At 33.5% G+C, this 24,283-nt stretch overlaps 1 protein-coding gene across 3 annotated transcripts in view; it reads left to right on the top strand.

Annotated features, from left to right (window-relative positions):
- Ap3b1 (adaptor related protein complex 3 subunit beta 1) overlaps positions 1–24,283 on the top strand; it is a 248,121-nt gene that overhangs the window by 196,508 nt on the left and 27,330 nt on the right. For all 3 annotated transcript variants that reach the window (XM_026393221.2, XM_026393223.2, XM_026393222.2), the window contains exons 23-24: positions 17,029–17,260; positions 21,724–21,808. In XM_026393221.2, the coding sequence (XP_026249006.2) occupies positions 17,029–17,260; positions 21,724–21,808 (317 nt within the window). The remainder of the gene's footprint in view (positions 1–17,028; positions 17,261–21,723; positions 21,809–24,283) is intronic.

Below are 24,283 nucleotides of genomic sequence, written 5' to 3'. Positions count from 1 at the left end.
TTTACTGGAAAATGAATATATGCTGACTAAAGGGTGTTAAGAACTAACCTTGTAATCATCAAGAATACAAATAACAATGCTGGCAAGGATTCAGGGAGAAAGGAACACTTGTACACCATCGAGGGGATCAGTGTGGAGGTACCTCCAGAGACCAGGAATGATGTTATGTTACATGCATTTACTAATATGTAACAACAAATTTGACCATTATGTGTAGCTGTAATGCACAGATTTTAAAAATTTGAAAAAAGAAAATAAGCTAAATAGAAAAAAACATAGAATGGGAATGGGACCACTATATAATCCAGTATATCACTCCTCAGCATTTATCCAAAAGAATTAAAATCAGCATGCTATAGAGTACATGAGTACCAATGTTTATAACAGCACAATTCACAATAGCAAAGCTATGGAACCAGTCTCAGTATCCATCAACAGATGAGTAGATAAAGAAAATATGGTATATATACACATGATGTATATATACATGGTGGAGTTTATTCATCCATAAAGAAGAGTGAAACTATGTCATTTTCAGGAAAATGTTAAGGGAAATAATCTAGACTCAAAAAGTCAAAGGGCATATATTTTCTCTCATGGGAAGCTAGAGAGAATAAAGGGGGAAAATGATTTCTTGAAAATAGAAGGGAAACAGGTAGAGTAGAGGAAAAGGGGGATGGCAAGAGGAGGTACTGGGGAATAAAATTGATCAAATTATGTCATGTGCATGTATGAGTATATTATGTATAACTATTACAAACCTATAAAAATATTTTTTAAACAAGATTTAGATAATATGTACACCATTAAATTGAGGCCTTAATAAGGTAGTTCATCTTTTCAACTGATCCCAGTACCTGTCTGTTAACCACAAATGGATCAAAATCAACACAAGGTGTTAGTTGAATTTCTAGAAGGGCTACTGGGGGAAGGGGAGTTAAACCAGCCCTCTAAAGTGATTCTGGCAAACAACTATCTAGGTTAGAAAGCCACTCAGGTTTTTTAGTGTCTATAATAGTTGTAGTTAAAGTTCAGTGAGAAAATACTGCATGGAAAACGCTTTATTTTGCTTTTCATGTTATAGATCAGCCATGGAAAGTTGTATACACTGAAACATTTATACCATAGTCTCTGCAGATAGGTTTAATATCACAAGAATTCCTGTGGTTTTCAACTAGGCATCACAGGTGCCTTCATTAATCCCTATCACTGATAGTGTATTTCCACGAGCTCAGGGGCATAACAAAATGCAAATTTATTTATTTATTTATTTTTAAATATTTTTTAGTTATCGATGAATGCAATATCTTTATTTTGTTTATTTATTTATTTTTATGTGGTGCTGAGGATCGAACCCAGTGCCTCACATGTGCGAGGCAGGCGCTCTGCCACTGAGCCCGAGCCCCAGCCCCACAAATTTATGATTATCTTAGAATTCTGGAGATTAGAAGTCTAAAATGGGTCTCCTGGAACTGTGTTTCTTTTGGAGCTCTAGGGGAAAATGAGATCTTTCTTTCTTTTTTTTTTTTTTTTACTTTTCTTGCTTCTAGAGGTTACTCACATTCCTTGTCTTGTGACTCCCTTCCATCTTCAAAGCCAGCAATGTCCTGTCCAATTGAGTTGTCCTGCTTCACTCTAACTCTCCTTTCTGTCATTCACTTGTAGAATCTGTGTGATTACATTGGACCTTAGAGATAATCCAGGATAATCTCTCTCCCAGAATTATCCCCCCTTGCCATGTAATAAAATATTCATAGGTGCTGTGGATTAGAACTTAGACACATTGGGGGTGGTGGGAGGAGCATTATTCTGGGTACCATCTTACCTGTAGATGGGGGGAGAGAAGTAAGTTACATACTCAGACTTCATACCAAACCTGTCAAATTGCAGAGGATAGAGAGGAGGAGACTCATGGCACTTTTTAGGCCACTGCCCAGCACTCACCACAGCAAGCATGTACTCTTTGGTTATGATGCTGATTGCACTTTGGTGAATCCCTTTAGTCCTATAGTTGAGATGCCCTTGCTGGGGATTATGGCTGTCTGCAAAACCAACCAATCCTTACTTGAGACAGTTCTTCTAAACTCTCATCAGACCCATTCAGATTAATATGAAATTTTCAGACCAATTAAATTTCATCTCTTCCTAGTACTTTTTTAATTCAGAAAATTTGACACTTAGTATTTCAGTAGAATCAGAATTTTATTAGTGTTTCTTGGTGAACCATTTATTGATCTGATTAGATTACTAACTCTTGCTGTTAAGGTAACAAAGAATTGACTTATTTGTCTTTTTCAAAAATCATGTAAACGTGCAAAGAAATTATGTTGTGTAGGCTTAGCACTTTCTTAGTTACATGGGATATAAGACCATGCATAAAGCTAAATAACATGAAAATTAAATTATAAGAATGTCAAAATGGAATGTGATTAAGATCATTAGGGGACAGGGTAGTGTAAGGAAGAGTTGAACAGACAAATTGGGCTAGAGCTGACCATTGCATTATGGATAATATTTGATATTTAACATAGTAACATTGTTTATGACAGTAAATTTCAAATTATGATTTACTAACATTTCAGAACTTCAGTGAATTCTGTGTGCAAGATTGGCAAAAAGCAAGGATTTAGGATTAAAATACAGTATGTTTGGAGGACTATTACATTAAAAAAAACTTCTTCATCAAAGTATTGTGGTCCTATGAAATCTGAAATCTTATTTTTAAAATGAAGTGATATTTTTCTGAAAAGAGCCAACACAAGAAGACATGGAAAATTATTTTGTATCCTATGATTATTCCCTGGCTAGTTTTTTTTTTTTTGGTATGTTGTGTGAAAGATGACTGATCATAATTAATCTATCTCAAAGCTTCCTACCTCTCAGACTTTGGGCTTTAAACTAAATGGTTGATCTCACATTTCCCCTCCCTGGGAACTAAGTATGGAGCTAGTGACAGCTAACTGGCCACTACCATCTCTTGGTGGTGTAAAGATAGAGGAGTGGTTAGCAGAAATAAGTCCATAAAAACAATAGAATAAGAGCTCCAGGTTAGATTTTACCACAAATTAGATGGAGAACTAAGTAGTAGTTGATGCGGACCACATTCATGCCATAGGAAATCTTGGAATGACTTAGCTATGACTGCTTTCCTGTCTGTGTGGTAACTTCTTCAGTGAACTCTAAGAGAAAGCAAGGAAAAGGTACCACTACTCAGGGGTAAGGTGGGTGGGCAGTATCCTGTGTAGAGTCGATCTATGTTAGTGAAGAGTTGGATTTATTTTCGGACACCAGCCTTTTTTAAAAGCAATGCGTCATTCTCCAACCAACAAATGCCTGCCATCGCCAGTAATATGTTGGCTTGTCCATTTTCGGCTTGCAGTACAAAATAAATGAAAGCCAAGGACATTACAATTGGGAGGGAAGCAGGACTATTATTTAAAAGGCTTTTAAATGATGTCACTATATATTCTTTTAACAACATCCTCTAAAAGCCTTTGAAAAAATAGTCCCTTCCTCCCTTAGTTGTTAACAAAGACCGTACTGGGGACTGCTCTTTAAAAGGCTGTTAAATGGTGATCCTATATTTTTTAACATCAACATCATTTAGAAACCTTTTAGAGAACAGTCCTCTTCGCCCACAACTAACACAGAAAAGGACATGGGGGAAGGGATTACTTTTTTAAAGGCCTTTGGATGGTACTATCAATAAATACAGCAATATTGTTATAAAAGCCTTTTCCAATGGTGACTCAGCTTTTTTGATATGTACTTTTAACCTCATGACCCTTTGCTATCTGACAGATTGGTATTTTTAACATTGACTGAAAACTCAATTTACTAATAATCCCAAAAATGCCTTTTATTGAACTTTCTACAGTTTAAAAATCAATTTCACATATACAGTCTCATTTGATCCTCACAGCAGCTCAGTGAAACAGGCAGGATATGTGTAATTAGCCCCATTTTACCGAAAAGAGAAACCAAAGTTTGGTGAGGTTGTGATACAGATAAGGTCTCACTGCTAATAAATTATTGAGTTAAAATCATAACCCAGATCATTTGGCATCTGCTCTGATACTCCATCTAAGCTGTCCCAAGTTATCTTCATTCCCCTTTTCCCCCCCTGGAGGGTATTCTGAATTGGTTGTTTCGACATATCCAGATACTGAGTTAATTCCTTAAAATCCTAAAAGTGAGATTCTATAATTTTAGTACTAAAGATAGATAAGTGCATGATTGAGACTTTACTGATACTATAATCCCGATGAAGTAAAGAAGAGTACAATATCATATCAAGGTATAATATTACTGTGATGTTATGGCATTCAAATTTTGCTTGAGATTATTTGCCTTATGATATATGCTTAAGAAAATATCACTTGAAGTCCTCTTTCAGGCATCTAGTTTATTAAATAACTGATATCTTAAGGACAATTCAAATCTCATTTTATTGATTTGTTTTTGAAATTATTCTGTTAATTAAGAATACTAATTTTGTAATTAAGATATTTAAAAAGATTTGCTCAACTATTGTTAATTTTTGAAAAGAAATAATAAATGCTGGTTCTCGCCATTTCCTATAGTTCTCCTAAGAGAATATATCTGTTTTCTTGCATAATTGACTTTATCATAAGCAACAGTTCATGTTGATAGGAAAAGAAATTAGAGCTTATTGTGTAGAAGAAATAAAAACATCAATTTCCATTCTTAGCTCTGCCACCATTTTTTTCCTTTTATGCCAAGAAACATTATCTTTAAGTATTTTTCCTCTTATGCTAATAGACATTCTTTAAAAATAATTAAATGAACATGTTCATCAAAAAATCACTTTAAGAGTGGCTCAGTGGTAGAGCACTTGCCTGGCACACATGAGGCAATGGGTTCAATCCTCAGCACCACATAAAAATAATAAATACATCAAATAAAGATATTGTGTTCATGTACAACTAAAAAAATATTTTAAAAAACACTTTTCTATACAGTATCACTGATCCCTCATAAAAGAATCCTATGAATTAGGTCATTTTACCCTTTAATATATAAATTTGAAGTCAGAGAAGTTAAATGATTTTATTCTCAGCAACTAGCTTGAAGTTCTAACTTAAAACCTAGAGTTTCCTTTATTATTGCCACCTAACTCTGCTTGACAAGAAGGAGACAACAACCTTTCTTGCCTCTGAAGAAAAACACTTCAGATGTCAAAAACAGGTATAGCCTAAGAACATGAGGCCTGAGAGGAAGCAGACAGGCCCTAGTCAAGGACTTGACCCAGAAAGATTCATTCAGCCAAGTGCCTTTATTGTAAAGAAAACTGGTCATCAGAAGGCTTTGCTCCCACAGATTTGAACTCTGTAAAGAATCTAACATTCCTCTGCAGTAAATAACGTTGTTCTCTCTCCATCCCCACCTTGTCTCTAAAGAATTTAAATATTTACGTACAAGTCAGTAAAAAACAAAATACACATTTATATAAGTTTTTGTATGTTTGTGTCTCTGTCTTATGTCTTAGAGAACTTATTGTCCTATCCTTGCCCTGTATCAGGAGTTTTTCAGCAACATAATTGTCCTTGGGACTGACATCTCAAATGTATATGAATCCTTTTCCCTTGTCAGACTCAAAAGAAAGCATCTCTAGAGCAATCTGTTATTTAAAAAAATAATGTTTCCATGATAAAACTCCCTTCTAGTATGTACACTCAAGACATACCCTTTTCCCTACCACTAAGACTTTATCTAATTGAGATCTGCATCCCTATCTAGGGACACTCAGGCCCCCTAAGTTATAGTTTATGTAAATCCCAGGTGGCACAGCCAGCCTTTACAGATAGTTTTCCCATCTCCACAATATGCAGAATAGCCACCAGCTTCCCTCACGCACTTCTATAAAGCACTTTTACATCATCTAGCTTCTGAAAATCTCCATGTGGATCTTGAAGGCATTAGTAAATATTCTCAGCACGACCTCACTCACAACAGCCTACAATTTTGTCTTTGACAAAATCGTTATTACCAGCAGGATTGTTTGTGTGAAGCTCCCAACTGTTGAAACCAGACCAGTCCCTTTTCAGCCTCATATTCCTTCCATGAGGTCTTTTCCATTTTACTATGCCCTCTTCCCTTCCTTGTCATTCTTATCTCTTAATCCCTTACCCATGTTCAGTGAAGACCTTGACATCCCACACATACTCTATCCAGCCCACCATCTTCTTAGGAGACCTCATTGTTCATATGAACAGCCTGTGCAAGATGTAACCCCACAGCCTCTTGATCTGTGCAGTTCTGGCTTCACCTGCACTGCATTGCAGCCATACACTCCTTCATTTCAACCCTGAAGTTATATCTTACTCCTCAGGCCCTTTGTTCCTCTATGATTTCTTTTGTGTTTAGCTTAAGTTCAAAATAACCCTGAAAGACAGATGTTGGTACCCCCATTTCACAGCTGTGAAAAAATTGAAGTCACTAGAGCTTGGGTAACTTTTCTGGTGTCATAAGGCTAGTAAGTTACTGAGCCAGTTTCAGCCCAGGTCTATCTAACTTCAAAACCCTGCTTTTTACCATACTTTACCAAACATTTAAAAGAGATATACAACTTTTAGAGAATTACTTTTGCTGGAGTTTATAGTACAGATTGGAATTTAAGGAATCTAAAGACAGGGAGACCAATTAAAATGACAGGATGTAGTGTGGGTAGAGAAGTAATAAGGGAACAAAAAATTGTGAGGGACACAAAACGGTTGATCATAGTTAAACCTGATGGGGGTTTTACTTTCCATAGTAAGTGAAATTATTTTCAATAACATACATGATTTTTGTAATCTGAAAAAAGAAGATTGAAAAATATTTAAGTTTCAATAAAGACCTAAATGAAGCTGGTCGTAGAGGGACAGAAAATAAAGAGTCGAAAGACATCAAACTTGTTTTCTGTTTGCTATAGGGATATAATTAGGATATCAGAGATAATGCAAAGGTCTCTGAGTTTGGTTATAATAGAAGACAGCTCACATTTTCATTTTTATATTGTATCATTGATAGTGTAAGAAAGCAATACAATCACTAAGATCATCTGTCAATGGCATAACCTGTAACAACATATAATTACTTTGTGCTTATGTAAACTGTTCTGAGTTCTGAGAAATTCTTTTTATCTAATTATTGGAACCTTTTGAAAATCAAATTCAGTTTGTTTTTATTGGTACTGTTAAAGCAAAAGCCAGAAAGTAAATGTAAAACACAATAGTGGAACATACCTGTGAATAATATAACATACCTGTATTCATGGTTCTGGTACTATTTTTTTTTCATGGACATGGTAAATATAAGTATGTATACCTCATTCTGGATTTCAGATTTATTTTTTAAAAAACTATTAAATGTTTTGACAGTGAAGCTTTATCTTTGGGGAAGGGAAGGAACAGGCTACAAATTTCTATTCTTATTTCAAAACCAGTATAAATAGACTGAATATGTCTTCTATCTAGGAGTTAGCAAGTTCCCCCAACCCCGTCTCCAGTGCTGAGGATCTAACCTCTGGTTTTGTATATGCCTTGCCACTAAGACATATCCCTAACCCCATCAAACTTTTTTTTTTTTTTGTAAAGGATCAGATAATGGATATTTTTAGCTTTGCAGACTACAACTTTTGTGGTACAAAAGCAGCCATTAAATGAAGGAGTGTCATCTGTGTTGCAATAAAACTTGATGTATAGACACTGAAATACAAATTTCACATGCATTTATTGTCACAAAAATGGTTTTTAATTTTTTTAAAAATATTTAATATGTATAAACCATTCTTAATGAATAGGCTCCACAAAAATAGCCAATGGGCCATATTTGGCTTCCTGGCATAATTTGCTAATACCTCTTAATATCATACATAAATTAATATACTTGATTAAATGTTAATTCATAACATGTTCAGATCTTTCAGCAAATGTATTTTTAATATATGTTGACTATTACCAAAATAAGAAGTGATAAAGTCTCATGTTTTTTATAATATATACAAATTACTGAAACTACGTGAAATTATCACAATTACTTTCCGGAATAGCTAATTATATGTGTGAGGAAGAAGTTATCCTTAGGGTGATAATCCGTTTATTTAAAATAATATTTGTTGGAAAATTTAAATATATTAGAGTCCATATGATGGGTAAGAGTTAAGCAAATTTGCCCTTTCCTTTTTTAAATCCTATACTACACCAGGCTCAGTGCAGTGAATTGAAGGTAAAACAAAGTCTCACTATAGTTTACTGGGTGAAATAGACAATATTCTGGCTTTCTGCTTTATAACTCTTATTAATTGAGACATACATTGGTTTTAAAGGCATTAATTTTAAAGGTCAGGCTTACCTCTGTTTACAGCTGTTTTCTTACCTCATCATTTTATGAGTCATATATCTAAATAGATACTGTTGTAAAATAAGCCAAACAAAGCTAGATACAAAGAGCATTTTATATACTGCAGATCTTCATTTTTGTGAAATTCAAAAGCAGAATAGATTGGTGGTACTTAAAAATGATTAACTAAATATAGATTAAAGCATAAAAGGCTGGAAAACATTGTTTTCATAAAGCTTTATGTGGAAATGTCATCTTTGAAATAGTAATGCAGATGCTGAACAAGGTTTATTCTAAGGCACTTACTTGATATTCCATGTTTTATTTTTCAAATCTCATTTTAAATTTTATAATTCAATCATTTTGAACAGCTATGTTCAAAAGAAGTTTTACAACTTTAATCTTAATAATCTCAAAAAAAAAGCAGACATGCTATGTCATAAAATAACTATTAGTGACTAGTTTGTATCCTATAAATCTAACTTGAGTTGATAATATGGTCCATTACCAGCTAACTGCACAGAGTATTTTTCATTTTACACTCTTCAGTTACTTTTTAGTGAAGTGTTAAAAAATATGAAGCTTTTCTCCTCTCTAAAATTGCACGCTGTCTGTCTGTTATTAGGGAGATAACAGCTCTTATAAATGTTTCAGTAAGCGCTAAGTAGACAGTTATGTGCACTCTCATTCCACGCTTATTTGCTTACTGTAATAAACTGATAAAATATGTGTGGTTTGTCTCTGTGTATCTACAGGCATCATGAGTCACATAGATTTCCTTTAGAAATAATGTTGTGTCTGCAGAATTGATTGCTTATTTTCATAAACCATCTAAAGGTACACAAACGACTTTTATTATTTAAACATATGCTGGGTAAAGATTTGTAGAGGATCATCTTATTGTTACTGGATGCTTTTTGTTCTGTTAACTCTTGGGGGAGGCTTTTTATTTTAGCATTACTATAGCTACTGAACTAATTACCTCCTCAAGATTCATGGTGTGGATGACCCTTATCATATGCTGATAATGCAGCTAAATTTTTAATTCTTTGAACATTAATAGACAGTTTAAGTTGTTTTCAAGCATTGTTTTTCATTGTATTCTGTTTATACAAATTTTATTAAAATAATACTTATACCTAAAACTAGGTATTTCTAGTGTTATATCATAGAAGCCATTCTAGTCAGTAAGTTGTGTATATCTTTAAAAAATAGTGTTTTTCTTATTTGTTTACAATTATATATAATAGAAAATTTCAAACCAACCAGTTTCCTAAAACCAACAAGTATTAATATCAGTAATCTCCATTTGCCACCACAGCATGCTATGATAAGGCTGTAGTATTTTTAGGAAGTGTTATAATTGAGCACTTAGCATCAGATAAAGCATAGTTATAACCAATACTAGAGGTATGTTATTTACAAATGTCTGTAATCATTTAAAATAATAGTTGCTTTGAGTTCTGAAATGGGTAAAATTGTTTTATACATTAAGTATTAAAGTGAGGAGTAGAAGGGAAGACAGATAACAAGTGATAAGTAAATTGCATACTGTATTAGAGAAGGTATAAGTGGCTATCAGAAAAGAAAAAGAAAAAAGTAAGTCAGAAGGAGGAAATGCAGTTGGATTAAGCTTCATTAAGAAGATAATATTGGAGCAGAGGCAGTCAGAACTGAACCATGTTTATGTCTGGAGAATGTACATTCCAAGCAGAGGGAGTGGCTGATGTGGTTCATTCTGGCCACTGTGTTCAGAACAGACTGAACATAGCAGTTTACTCTATGTTCAGTAGGATGCAGAGGTAGGAGCAAGGAGACTGAGAGGCTGTTGGCATAGAGGTATGGTGGTTGCTCAGACCAGGACAATAACAGTGAAGGTAGTGAGAAGTTATCAGATATTTCTTTAAGTAACTGGGGATTCCTTCCCTGATCTCTCCCTTTGGTGTCAACTATGGTTTTTCTAAGATGACCAAGCCTACCTTTGTTGTGGCATTCACTACACTGACTGATGTCCTTTTTCTTTCAAACTAAACAGTAAATTTCTTGAGGACTGGGATACTTTGTATCATAGACTTTAGCATAGTGATTGATACAACTAATTCAATAAATGTCAGAATAAATAAGCAAGTAATTACATTGTGTTTTAAGTAATAATGCTTTTCAGCTAGGTGACACACACCTGTAATCCTAGCTACTTGGGAGAATGGAGTCAGAGGATTGAAAGGTCAAGGCCAGCCTTGACAATTTAGCAAGACCCTTTCATCATCATCATCATCATCATCATCATCATCATCATCATCATCATGAATAAATAAGTACATAAATAAAAGAGCCACGGTTATAGTTCAGTGGTAGAGCATTTGTTGTCTGGCATGTTCAATCCCCAAAGCAAAAAAAAAAAAAGGAGTATGGGGCTTTTCTTGGACAGAGAGCCCTGAAATACCTAATTCTTACACAAAACCATCTTTCTCCCCATGATGTGCCTAGGAGATGTAGCATTAGAAAACAAAGACAGATGATGTGGCACTTTCTTACTAAGGTAGGCTTTGTTCTCTGATTCTAATATGGAACAACCGTAAGAGGATGACCCTCATCAGAGATTCTTCTTTTCTATAGAAGATAGGATTAAATAGCCTTATCAAAGCAAGCTGCTAGATCAACCTTATGAGATGGGTAATTTTACTGTTTTTGACCTACGGAAATGAAAGATATATGTGGTTCATTCTAATAAGGCCAGGCCTGAGCTTACCATTCTAGTATGTACTAGAACCTTAGACAAAGACACAAGAGCATATTCTCCCATTAAAAGCTTATTTTCCTCTCCAATTAGTGTCCTGAAATCTGACAAGTCCCAATCAGTGTAGGATGGAAGAGATTATTTGAAACCAAATTTGAGCTAGCTTAAGTGAGAAAGAAAAAATAATTACAGGAAGGAAGCTGGAGAAGTTCACAGAAAATTAAGCTTCAGCGAGGGTATAAAGATGTCTGGGCCTCAAGAGCCATTCAAACCAAAGTTACCAGCTAGAATCTCTGTCTCTCATATATGTTTTTCTCTGAAATTTGCTTTATTCTTTCTTTCTCCCTGAGTAATATAGCAGTAGTGCGGTCACAGATAACTAGAGTTTTAAATTAGAATTGCAGTTGCTTAAAAGAGATTGGCTCACATTCATAGGCCCCAAATTCCAAGAACAGGACTCATTGGGCCAGGTATCCATTCCTGAGCCAGTTAACTGAAGCCAGGTCATGAAGTGGCATAAGAACATGATGACTCCATGGAGAATTGAATGTAGCAAAGTTCCTGGAATAAAATAGGTTGTGTTGAGCAAACAGTCTCATATATAACCACTAAGGGATAAAGCACTGAAGGCAGAGCTCCCTCACAAAACCACCACTTGTCTTAAACCAAAAAAACAAAAACGAAACTCTTTTTGTTTTTTCACAATTATGCCATAGAACTTTCTTAACACTCTATTGTCAGCTATCAGAACATTTTATGATACTTCATAAATCTAGTAAAAACAATTAACAGGACATAATGTGGACTTTCATAAAGGAAAGTAAAAAGAAAAAGGTCTCATTGACAAAGTCACCAGCCTGTATGGTGCCATTGTACAGATTCCAAAAAGGCATCCTTTAATATAAGCTCTATTTTTTGGCTCATCTTTCTTCAGTCACTTGCCACTGCACAACTGTATATGGTGGTCCTACTCAGTATTATCATTTAACTGTTTGAAATAAGTCTCTCTGGGAATTGGTGAATGATACCTTCCCCCCAAAGAATATCAAGAACTGTGAAATAGTGGTGGAAGACACAAGATTCTTAGAGATAAAGACCCTAAGGACCCATTACAGCAGTAGCAGTGGCCAGGGTAATATCATTTGTATCAATCACTTCTTCAATCCCAAAGTCCCACATAAGGAAAGCCAGGTGATGCCTACACATGCAGTATAGAAGACTCCAGATTTTTGTAAAGGGCTTTTAGCAAATCTCTTTTGCCTTTGCCCCAGAAGAGAACACTGTCTATAATTCTAGACTGCAAATAAATCTCTCTCCTACCCCAGAAGGTGGCATTTACCTCTGACTTTCAAAGGCTGTTTGGTGTACAGGCATCCTTGAAAAGAGTTTCAGGAGCAAAGTTGTTAATGCCTTTGCTAAGAAAACATGCAGAAATGTGAAACCTATAGAGAACTGTTCCTCAAAATCAAGGAAAGAGGGGTTGGTAGGGAAAATGTGCCATTTGTGCCTTTTTTCTACAAGGGAACCAGATGGTAAATATTCTAGGCATTCCAGCCACTCAGCTTTTCCATTATAGAGTAAAAAAGCAACCATAACAATATGTAAAAGAATGAGTATGGCTGTGTTCCAGTAAAACTTTATAAAAGCAAGAAGCAGGCCATATCTGGCATGTGGGCTGTACAGTCACTCAATGCCCCTCCCACATATCTTTTGTCACCCGTGGTCAAAAAAAAAATTAAATAGAAAATTCCAAAAATAAACAGTTCATAAGTTCTAAGTGACTTTTATGACAGTATATTGTTATAATTTTTCTATTTGTAGTTATTGTTGTTAATCTCTTTCTATGCCTAACTTCTAAGTTAAACTTGATGATAGGTATGTATATATAGGGTTCTGTACCATCCATGGTTTCAGGCATCTGAAGAACATCTTGTGACATATCCCCTGAGGTTAGAGGGACTATTATAGCTTGCTTGCCCCTGCTATACATATCTGTTGTGTTTAAGCTTGTAAATATCTGCTTTTTTTTCCTTAAGCCCTGATTTTTACAGCCTACATCTAGGTAACTCTATAATCTTTTATCCTATTTAGTATACAACCAAACTATTTATATCTATAATATCAATGATATCAGAAAAGCCATTTACAAGTTTAGCATCTTAGAATATAAACAACTATAGATCTTACCTATGTTTCTGGAACCTAGGTATCTAGTCTGATATAAATATATTGAAGTAAGGTCTTGCTTTTCTGTCAGGATTAAATGTATTATATATGAAATTCTTGAAGGACTTACATAGTCCAGTGATGTTATTGAACAAAAAATCATCTATATAGTTATCTAGATATTGGAAAAAATTGGCTAGGTATGACTTGTATGAACTTAGGAAACATTTTCAACTAGTCCCTTTTTATAATTAAATAAGTACAGGTTGAGTATCCCTTATCTGAAATGCCTGCAACTGGAAGTGTTTCAGACTTTGGAGTTTTTTCAGATTTTGGAACATTTGTGTATACTTTATTGTTTTAGCATTTCTATCCAAAATTGGAAATTCTTCAAAATCCAAAATGCATCATGTCAGCACTGAACAAGTTTCAGTTTTTAAAGCATTTGGGATTTAAGATTTTCAGATTAGGGATGCTCAACCTGTTAACACAGATTGCCATTTGTGATCCTATTTATTATGAAAGAAAAATAAACCTGTCTATATTATTACAGATAACCTTTGAAGATTTTCAGGGAGGGCCTCTTTTAGACATTGTATTCATTAGAGAATGTTCCTCACCTTGAACTTGATTGAGTGTGGAAGATTGAAGGCAGAAAATTGTACTGAAGTTTCTCTTCTTTCACACATTTCTTAAAATCTTTTTAAAACAATTATAATAAGGCTGTAGAACTTTGAGACTAGGTAGAAAAACAAAATAAATGTTTGGATTGTATGTTTAGGATTAGATGGGGAGAGAATTAATAAATTATCCAAGGCATGTTGATGGCTCTTAAGTGACTAAAGGCTTACCTTCTAAGCACCTTATATGGTATTTAGAATGCTAATTCCTGACTGCTTGTCCTGCTTTTCTCCAACTACTTATGCTAGTTCACTTTCAATTACTATAGCAAATACCTGAAATAAATAAACTTTAAAAGAGGAAAGGCTTATCTGAGCTTAGTTTTTGAAGTTTCATGCTAGGGAAGTACTCTACCCCAACCCAATAGTTAGACATTTCAACTTTCCAAAGAGCTTTCACTTCTAAGCTAATAATGTTCTCTACCTTGAATCAAAAATATTTTCAAAACTCTTCTGGTTTCAGTGCTCAAGAACTCTGCATTCTGTTATCATTATAAATTCTCAGGTAACAATTAGGGTAGCCCTAAATAACAGTCCTTAGCAGTGAACATTCAAAGATATGATGTCATCTAAACAAATAGGCATAGAACAATATGTGTGTGTGTGTGTGTGTGTATGTGTACACACAAATTCCACTGAAGCTATAAGAATCAACCTTAAATACAAGCCCTTAGCTGAATAATTATATTTTTCCATTATTACATGTTGATTCCCTTAATTAGATAATAAGCACATTGAAGACCCTGACCAGTTCTCTTTTCTATAGTGTCCCTGAGATACAGTTGTTATTAAATCATTAAATGGAGTTGGTACAGATAGTTTACCTCTCTGAAAACTCATAAAATGTTGAGGTATATATAATCTGTGGAAAGAAAGCCAAAACTGTAATGTAAAAGGGAAGATGATTTGAAAGTTGGAGAGAAGCAAGTCAAAGTGGCACTACAGTTTAAATCTTAATTGTCCCTGAAAGCCCATTCATGCTGTAGAGGCTTGATGCTCAGCTTGTTGCTATTGGAAGGTAGAGGAAGGGTCCTGTAAGATATGGGGCCTAGTAGGAAGTTTTAGGTCTCTGAAGGAGTGCCTTTGAAGGGGACAGTAGCATGCTGCTTTCTTCCTGGATGCCTTGAGGCAGCAGCTTGCTGTACTTCCCACCCTCTGCCATGGTATGATGCCTTGCCACAGACCAAAAAAAATTGAAAAATAAAGCTTAACTGTTTTTATCATCAGAAAGCTAATGTAGACTGAATGATCCAGTTGCCCTGATACTTTATATAATTGAAATTTAAACTCAGGCAGTTATTTATTATATTTTGCAAATAAACTCTTATAAAATTTTATAATGATTATTTTAAATTTCCCACATGTTTAAATGATGCATGAAAGACATAATTTATCATTTATATATATATATATATATATATATATATATATATACACACACACACACACACACACACACCACACATATATGATATTTAACTCTTGGATTGCTGTTGAATTTTAAGTTATTAATAATTACTAAGTTTTTAACTTCATCAGATGTAAATGGCAAGGCTAACAAGCAACACTGAGGCTTTGAATGGAAAGACATCTACCACATGGTTTTATAATGGACAGCATTTCTTCATTTAATAATGCTGCATATGATTTTCATCAAAATGAGATGGAAGGAAGAATTTAAAAGAGTCTGATACTCAATAGAAAATAAGGAGATACTTAGTCAAGAAAATAGTGAGGAGGATCTTGGGTTGTGGTTCAGAAGTAGAACGCTCTCCTAGCATGCATGAGGCATTGTGTCCACCCACAACTAAAAAAAAAAAGAAAATATTGAGGGGATGGGGAAATGAGGAAAGATTTTTTTACCAAATAGAAAATAAAACAATATAGTCTGGGTATAACAGATCAATCAAGGCTCAGGAATGTCCCCTAGTACATAAATAGAATCTTTGCATTTACATTTACAAATCATTGAAGAAAGGCTATTAATTAGATCATATAGGGACAATTGCTTAAATATTTGAAGAAAAATAAATATAGAGTTGATATACCTAAAACATTCCACTTGAGTTAAAAACTGAAACCTTGCAGGGCGGGGTTGTAGCTAAGTGGTTGAGCACTTGCCTCACATGTGTGAGCCACTGGGTTCAATCCTCAGCACCACATTAAAAAAATAAATAAAATAAAATAAAAATATTGTGTCCATCTACAACTAAAAAAATATCTTTTTAAAAATCTGTAACCTTGGAAGGTCTAGAGGAAAGTATAAATGAAGGGGGAGCGTGGGAGGAATAGATGAACTCTAGATAAGGCAGAAGGGTGGGAAGGGAAGGGAGGGAGCATGGCGTTAGAAATGATGGTGGAATGTGATGGACATTATTATCCAAAGTACATGTATGAAGACATGAATTGGTGTGAATGTACTTTGTATATACAAAAAATTGTGTTCTGTTTGTTTAATAAGAATTGTAATGTATCCCACTGTCATATATAAATAAAAACTTAATGAAAAATATTAACTGATCTCAAAGTAGGAGAGGTTTTTTTTTTTTTTTTTTAAAGCATTGAAGAAGAGACCTCTGTAAACTGGAGGCCATGTTCTTCAGTCTATAGTGAAAGAAATTCAAGGTGAAAAATCATTCAAGGAGTCAGAATCAGAAACAAAGGTACACTAAGGTTATTATTGAAATTTGATACCATCTTATAGTTGAAACCTCCAAGAAAACCAACTATCAGACAATTAAAATGAATGACAAAGTTAGCTAAAAGACATCTGTGGAGTATCTAGGGGAAAATGCTAACAATTGTTTTTGAAAAGAATATATTTACGTAACTGAGGTGATATTCTTATTGTATTGTCAAAATAGTTTAATACATGCCTGCAGAGTATAGAAAATTTTAATACTGTTTTAAAGGTACTTTACATTTTTATATCATTTCTAGTATCTATGTATGTGATACCCTGCTGATATTTGTTATTGTGCTTTATATGATACTTTAGGGAAATCAGAAGTTAAATGTCACAAATGCTTTCTTGTTTTCTAAAAGAATTAATAACTATATTTACTAATTCATCTTTTAATTTCTTTTTTTCATGTGCAACAGGTCGGTACTCCAGTCTTCGTACCAGGGAAAACTCATGTGCTACTTCATCGAATGAGTGGAAAAGGACTGGCTGCCAATTATTTCTTTCCAAGACAACCGTGCATTTTTGGTGATAAGATGGTCTCTGTACAAATAACTCTGAATAATACTTCTGATCGAAAGATAGAAAATATCCACATAGGGGAAAAAAAACTTCCTGTAGGCATGCAAATGCATGTCTTTCATCCAATAGGTAAATATTAATTCTTGTTTAAAATTATATTTGATAACTTTTCATTTTTAAAGTAAATATTTTTAATTAAAAAAGTAAAATAAATTATTTTATTGATTATTAGCATATTTAGGGTCCCCCTCCTTTTTGGGACATGGTGCTGGGGATCAAACCCAGGGCCTGGTGTATACTAGGCAAGTGCCCTATTGTTGAGCTATATCCCAGCCCTGTTTTCCCTTTTTAAACTATATTTATCATAGAAGAGAAATATATTTCTTTGCCCTTAGTGAATCAGGTCCCAGCAATAGTAATACTCATAGTGATGAAAGGATGGGTCTGCAGAATCAAAATTGCCATCCCTCTTTACCTATCTGAGTCACCTTCTACCACCTCTCCTCCTGATCAGCATCATTCCCTCCATGATTTTAGGTGTCTTATTGTGCATTAAAAGCAAGAAAATCAGTTTGACATTTTGAATATAATTCCTCCCATATCTCAAAGACCCTTTCCTGTTTCCTTTCACATACCATAAATTGAAAAATGAAGGGAGCAGAAATGGAGAGGCTATTCACTCTGCTGCTCGTCTTCCTGTCCATGTATAGAATATAGAACAGCACATAGTATAGCATTGCATTTATCCACAACATGTTTTTAAATATTTTTAGCCTGTTGTCTCCATTTATAAACAAGATATTTTTATATTTGAAAAGCGTAAGAGGAATCTCTCTCTCTTGGAAGACAGCATAGATACAACAGTTTTGGTCCTTGGTTGCTGCATGCAACAGCCAGCTGGTGCTGAGCAGCAGCCATCCTCAAAAGCAGATGTGCTTTCCAGGTTGCCCCAGTGATCAGCTGAGCAGCAGTGGCCACTAGTTATCCCCTTGTGGTTTTTTAAGTATTTTGCCAAAAATATACCCTTAAAAATTCAATTTAATTGTATGTCTTTGAGTTTAAAATGGTGGAATATTTAGAATGCCTAACTCTGCTCTATTTTTTAAGTAGAAACAGTCCTAAAGTGTTGTTGGGGGAAGCCTCAAGCAAAATCTCAGTTGAAGTGATACAAGATTGTGTCATTGAATCCTTGAAAAGTTAATATCAGATAGCTCCTTTTTATAATAGTTTAGGTGAGCAATGCCCTTTGGCCAGTATGAACTCAAATTTTATAATTGTATCTTCATTACTCATTATTTTCCATAACTATTCCATTTTTCTTCATCTGAGCTCTGGTATTGCTAAATTCTTTCCTATAATTTTTATGAGTCATTTAGTAAAGTCATTTTTTTGTTAATGTTATATTTTTCACAAAGGAATAAAACAATTCCTAATAGATAAATCCTGGTAGACTTTTATAAGCAAAAAACAGAAGAGTTGATTTCAGAATACACTTAATGCCATTTTAAAATATGTTGACAAATTAAGACACAATTTAAAGAATACAGATATCCTAACTTTTATAGAAGCATTGTGAAGTTAGTATATTGCCAAGGAATTATAGAATATACCAATTTGTGACCTTTTTATGCTTTTCTTCGCTAGTTTAGTTTTAGAAGTGTCAAACAGCTGATATATGAATTGTCTGAAGGTTGAAAATGTTATCCAAAGGTTAAAACAGTAGAACAGCATTAATGTTTCCTTGGGATGGCATAATGAGTTGATGAGTTGACCTTTTATTGGCCTATGTAGAATAGAAGAAATAAATATAATAAATTTCATAGTATGACCTTAACACAGAAATAAAATATGAATACACACACACACACACACACACACACACACACACACACACATACACCATTGTCTCAGTAACAGTTATAAGCTTTCTTTTCCATTATTAGGAAAATTTGTGTGACTGTAATGTTTCCTTCTTTTTGTTGGCATTTGTTGAATGAATATCTTTTTAAGACAGAGAGTTCTTTCCTATGTAGTATTTATTTATGTATAATACCACCTAGACTTTATTGCCAACAGATTACAGAAGAATTCCAGAGTATGATATACCTAAATTAGTGCCTCCAAAGCTCTTAAGAATGCAACAAAAAACAAATGCTTTTTATGAAATAAGGGAGGCACGGTGTTTCATCATGAAGCATGTATGCACATGTTAAAAGATCAGCAGGTTTCTTGTTTGTCACTGCTCAGCCTTCTTTTTGTCTGTAATATATGGTGGCTTCTTTTAGATCTTGCCCTGCCTGTAGCATGAAACTGGATTTCTTGCATGAATAGTAAGAAAAATGTAGCATTTTTCCCAATGAGACCAAGTATATTGGAGATTAACAAAGAATAGCCTTAGTCCATTGGTGCTATATTCAGTGATTTTATATTAAAAGTTGACAAATTTGCATTCAGTGAAGATTTCACTAGTTACTATACAACTGTCACATCATAGTAGGTGACATCCTATGTGATTTCATTTTTCATTATGAATGGTGTGATACATAGTGTTTTGCAGCCATTTTTACACAGCCATCTGAAATATATAGTGGCAATCCAGAAGCACTAACCAAATACAGTCATCTAATTGGGTAAGCTTTCCCATTTTAGCAGGCTCCAAATATTATAAAAATCCATTATATGAATAATTTTATTCTGATCATTTTGCTCTTGAAGCGTTCATATAATAAAACATGCCATTGATCATGAACTGTCCTCCAGAATTAGCATGGTACTAAACTCACAGTTAATTATCTTAAGACTGAAGACAGTATCAAACAGTGTCAAAGAGCTCTCAACATGGCATCTCGAGAGCTGTCACTTTGTCAAATGAAATACAAGAATACATGATGTAGAAAGATCTAAATCATGAATGCTATCTTGTTTTAGAGATGAGGACGTTTGCTACCAATGTGCTGTCAGACACAAACAAGACCAAACCCTGGTAATATAACGTAGAGGAAGTATAAAGAATCCACTAAAGAATAACCTTAGGACTGACAATGTAGCTCAGAGGTAGAATGCTTATTTTGCAAGTTTGGGGGGGGGGGGAGTAGCCTTGAGCAATGAGACTGACAGAGATATGAACTGATAAATGACAGCACATAGCTCTTGGAGACATGGAAATATCAGGAAGAGATGGGTTTGTGAACCAAATAGATGTAATGTGATACATATTTTTTTAACCCTACAGATAAAGCCCATTTGCCAAAAATTTAGGCAGCAAATCTTATACTTGAGTAGCAAACTGGCAAATGTTAGGTTTATAAGCAATCAAAAATCAAACCAAAATCCAGCAAACCAACATACATACCACTGAGCAAACCAATAATATTTTTAAATAACTGTCAAACAAGTGTCTTCTTAGCATACCTAGTCTTCAATGAGTCTATGAGGTATAAACACAATTTTTAATACATCAGGCTTATTGGATTATTCTTTTGTTCTATCTGTACCATCATCTCTGTCCATGATTAGTATTAAATGGAAGACATATTTACCAACAAGCCTGGGATCATCACAGTCTACTGAATTTGACAAGTTGTATACAGAATAGATAAAGTTAAATATGAGATTATCGTACAATATGGTTAAAGCCATATGAAGTCTCCGAGAAAAGCAGAAATCAAAAGTGGATGGTTTCTATTTAAATATATGTATTATATACATGAATATAGATATCAAAGCTGCTCCCAATTAGTCTAAGGTTTAGCCTGGAATCATAAGCAGAATGGAGTTTTTATTGTTGTCTTATGTTTTATTATTGTGAACTGAAAAAAATATATATATTTGGTGTAGTTATTTCCCATACTTTAGGTTAGTTGAAACTTCAGATATTCCATTTGTATAAAATGATATTTTATTATCTGTTTTGTCAATATAATGAAACCTGCCATTGAATTTTCTTTCAGTAATTTTTGAATAATGAATGCAGTTAGACTTGTTTTAGTTTCAAATAATGCCAGTCTCTTGGCTAATTTCTGAATGCATCTTAATTTCTTTCAACTTTCCTTTTATTTGCATTTTTAACTTTCTGATTTTTTTTCAATTGAAAATTGGGAACATTGTTTAAAATTGACTTTTTACGTCTAGAACAAATATTCTCTAGTTTCAAGTGCATAATTGTTTTTATTGGTACATATTAATTATACAGAATAGTGGGTCCCATAGTGGCATAAATGCATAATCTTAATAATAATCTCCAAAAGTCCACTATGGCTGTTTCAAACAGGAACACGTTGATTTCCTTCTCACTTTCAGTGCCTATAAGGACAATTTGATAAAACATGAAATTTCTCAGGAAGTGACGTGCTTCCGAAACAAATAGACGTAATATGTGAATTGGAGGATGTGCAGAATTAAGTTATAAAAAGAAATATAGCTTCAAGCAGAATAGTGAGGTTATAATTTCCTTTAATATTCTTTAAAATTTTTTATAAGACATTAAATTTCACTATTTTAACCAAATTACATAACATTACATAAACATTCAGTATTTAGTTTGCCTCTTTTTCACATCCCTGTTTTCATGTCTAAATTATCTTATTTCCTAGACTCTCTGGAGCCTGAGGGATCCATTACTGTTTCAATGGGTATTGACTTTTGTGATTCTACACAGACTGCCAGTTTCCAGTTGTGGTAAGTTCAATTGTTCTTCTGTTTTTTATATTACCTGTAAAGGATAGCAGATCCAAAGCTAGCTTTCAGCAGATTTTTTCTGTGAGACTGAAAACATTTAAACAAATGTGTTTTTTCTTTGACGTTGTTTTTCTTTGTCATGGAGTAGTTGAACAAATTGTGTGCAGTATGGGTTAAAGATAACCATTATTTCTTACGTACCTAACCATTATAGTCTGCCATATATGTAATTGAAATTCACGCTTTGTTAGAGAAAGAAGCGACTACTAAATAATTTTTTTTTTACTTATTTTGATCCTATAGTTTTGGAAAAGTCAAGAGAAATTTAAATTTTAATGATATTATTGCATAGACAGAGAAGTTACCTTTTGAGACAGTGTGTCATTTTGAAATATATTGAGCTTCTTAGTTAGGTATTTATTGATTCTAAAACCATATATTTTCTCCCTTTTACACTAATTTTTAAACTGTTTCTGATAAAAATCAAACAGAAGAACAGTTGGCAAAATTTCCATAGCTGAATACTTTTCAAAATAGTTTTTTCAGATTAGATTTTATTGTTGTTATTGTTTTCATATGTTTTATACATTTCTGATGAAATTCAGAGTTCATTAGCAAATTAGTACAATGATGTTATATACATGCATCTTGAAGAATTATCTTTGAATTTCTTTATTTTATGTTTCTGTGATATAGGATAGGATTTATTATTTTGTTTTGAGTTGAAGTTGCTTTGTTTTTATCCTAGAAAGAACTGAGATGTTTTATTTATCAGAATTTTAGTCAGCTTAGAAAAGAATTTGTTATTGAAAATCTCCAAATTTAAGACAAAGACATCTTAAAATAAATTCATAGATTAAATATATGAAACCTTCATTTTCACATACCTTTTCAATTTATCAGTAATTCAGGCCTAGTGTTATACCTTTTATTGCAGAGACCCTGCAGTGATGAATATAAGCATTGTAGCATAACACATTGATTTTATGCAGATCATCACCTTTATGTTTTGGGAGGTCTGCTATATTAGTGATATATAAAAACTGATTACTTTTCCCAACATTGCCTAGTAATTGTTTATTATTTTTCTATTAGACAAACAACACAGATCAATATTACTGAACACCAGACTATGAGTAACATCACTCTAAATAGATTTGCCTCCAACACCAGAGGTATATTCATTTTAATGATTTGGACAATGTGAGCTCAATGACAAAGCTCATGTACCAAGTTAGACCAAAATTAAAAACTAAAAAATTCCTTTATCTTATTAATTTATACAAAGAAACTTTTAATTTCTATATAATCAGGTAGGTTCTTATTTGTCAATATTTATTATAAACTCTTTCTTTGTAGTCTGATAGGCAGGATACACATTTTTGTTTTACACAATTAATATTTTGTCTTACATAATTAAGACTCTTTAGAAATAAATATGCAGATAGTGTTTGACTTTTAGTTCAGGGAGTATATGTGAGTAATTTTTCTCAATTTCTCTTAATTTTAGGAAAATGATACATTTATTTTCTATATAAAATATCCTTAGCTTTTAGAAGCTCTTACATTAATATGTTTTTTGACTGTGAAAGTATAAATTAGTTACTTATTCTAGATTTTATTAAACACAAAAGCATGCTAGATCAAAAATAATTTTTTGTGTGTTCCAAAAAGAGCACTTTGTCTTGCATCAAATGTAATTGATCCTGAAGCAGTGTAATCACAATTACTCACTTTCTTAATTGGCCTGCCCAAAATCAGAAAATGGAAACCGATCGACAGTGTTTAAATCAATAGCTTCATAGTAGTGCTAGTGGGGGTAGGGAGATAGTGGTAATGGGTAGATCAATTGGTCTTAGGTGCCAATCACTGACTGTGCCTTTTGCATAGTAAATAGCACTTTTTGTTTAGTGATGTGCTGTATTAGTCTTGGTAGTTCAATAAAAAGAAAAAAGGCAAGAAAGGCTGATATTGAATTTTTTCCTTGAAATACATTATACGAATCAATACATAAAATTATGGGTAATAAGAGCATATTTGATAAGAAGCCTTCAAAAATGTTGAGAACATGGACTTTCAGGTACTCGTCTATTTACAAGAGTAAAATGAACCTACTTTACTCTAGATTATTTCTTTATCATTATGGTTATTCAGGTAGAGAAAACTATTATTTATAGTTATATAGTTTTATGGATACTTGATAAGCATTAATGTCTCCTTTGTTTTGCATTTTAAGTGGTCATCAAATTAAATTCTAGATTAAATTTATGAGATTGAAAATGCATATAATATACATAAATATATCTCTCCAAAAGCCAACACAATATATAAACAGTTCCCCGTCCTTGTGATTAGCAGGTATGATATGTTAACCAGTATGAGAAATAATATAGGATGGCTTAAATTAGAGGACTGAGCATTTGCATTCACTCTTTTGTTCAAAAATCAATTAAAAATACAGAAAACATATTTTTT

The sequence above is a fragment of the Urocitellus parryii genome, chromosome 1 (assembly GCF_045843805.1).
Source record: "Urocitellus parryii isolate mUroPar1 chromosome 1, mUroPar1.hap1, whole genome shotgun sequence".
Lineage (NCBI taxonomy): Eukaryota > Metazoa > Chordata > Mammalia > Rodentia > Sciuridae > Urocitellus > Urocitellus parryii.
Note: the sequence above shows the minus strand (reverse complement) of the source record. Positions and strands in the feature narration are given on the sequence as shown.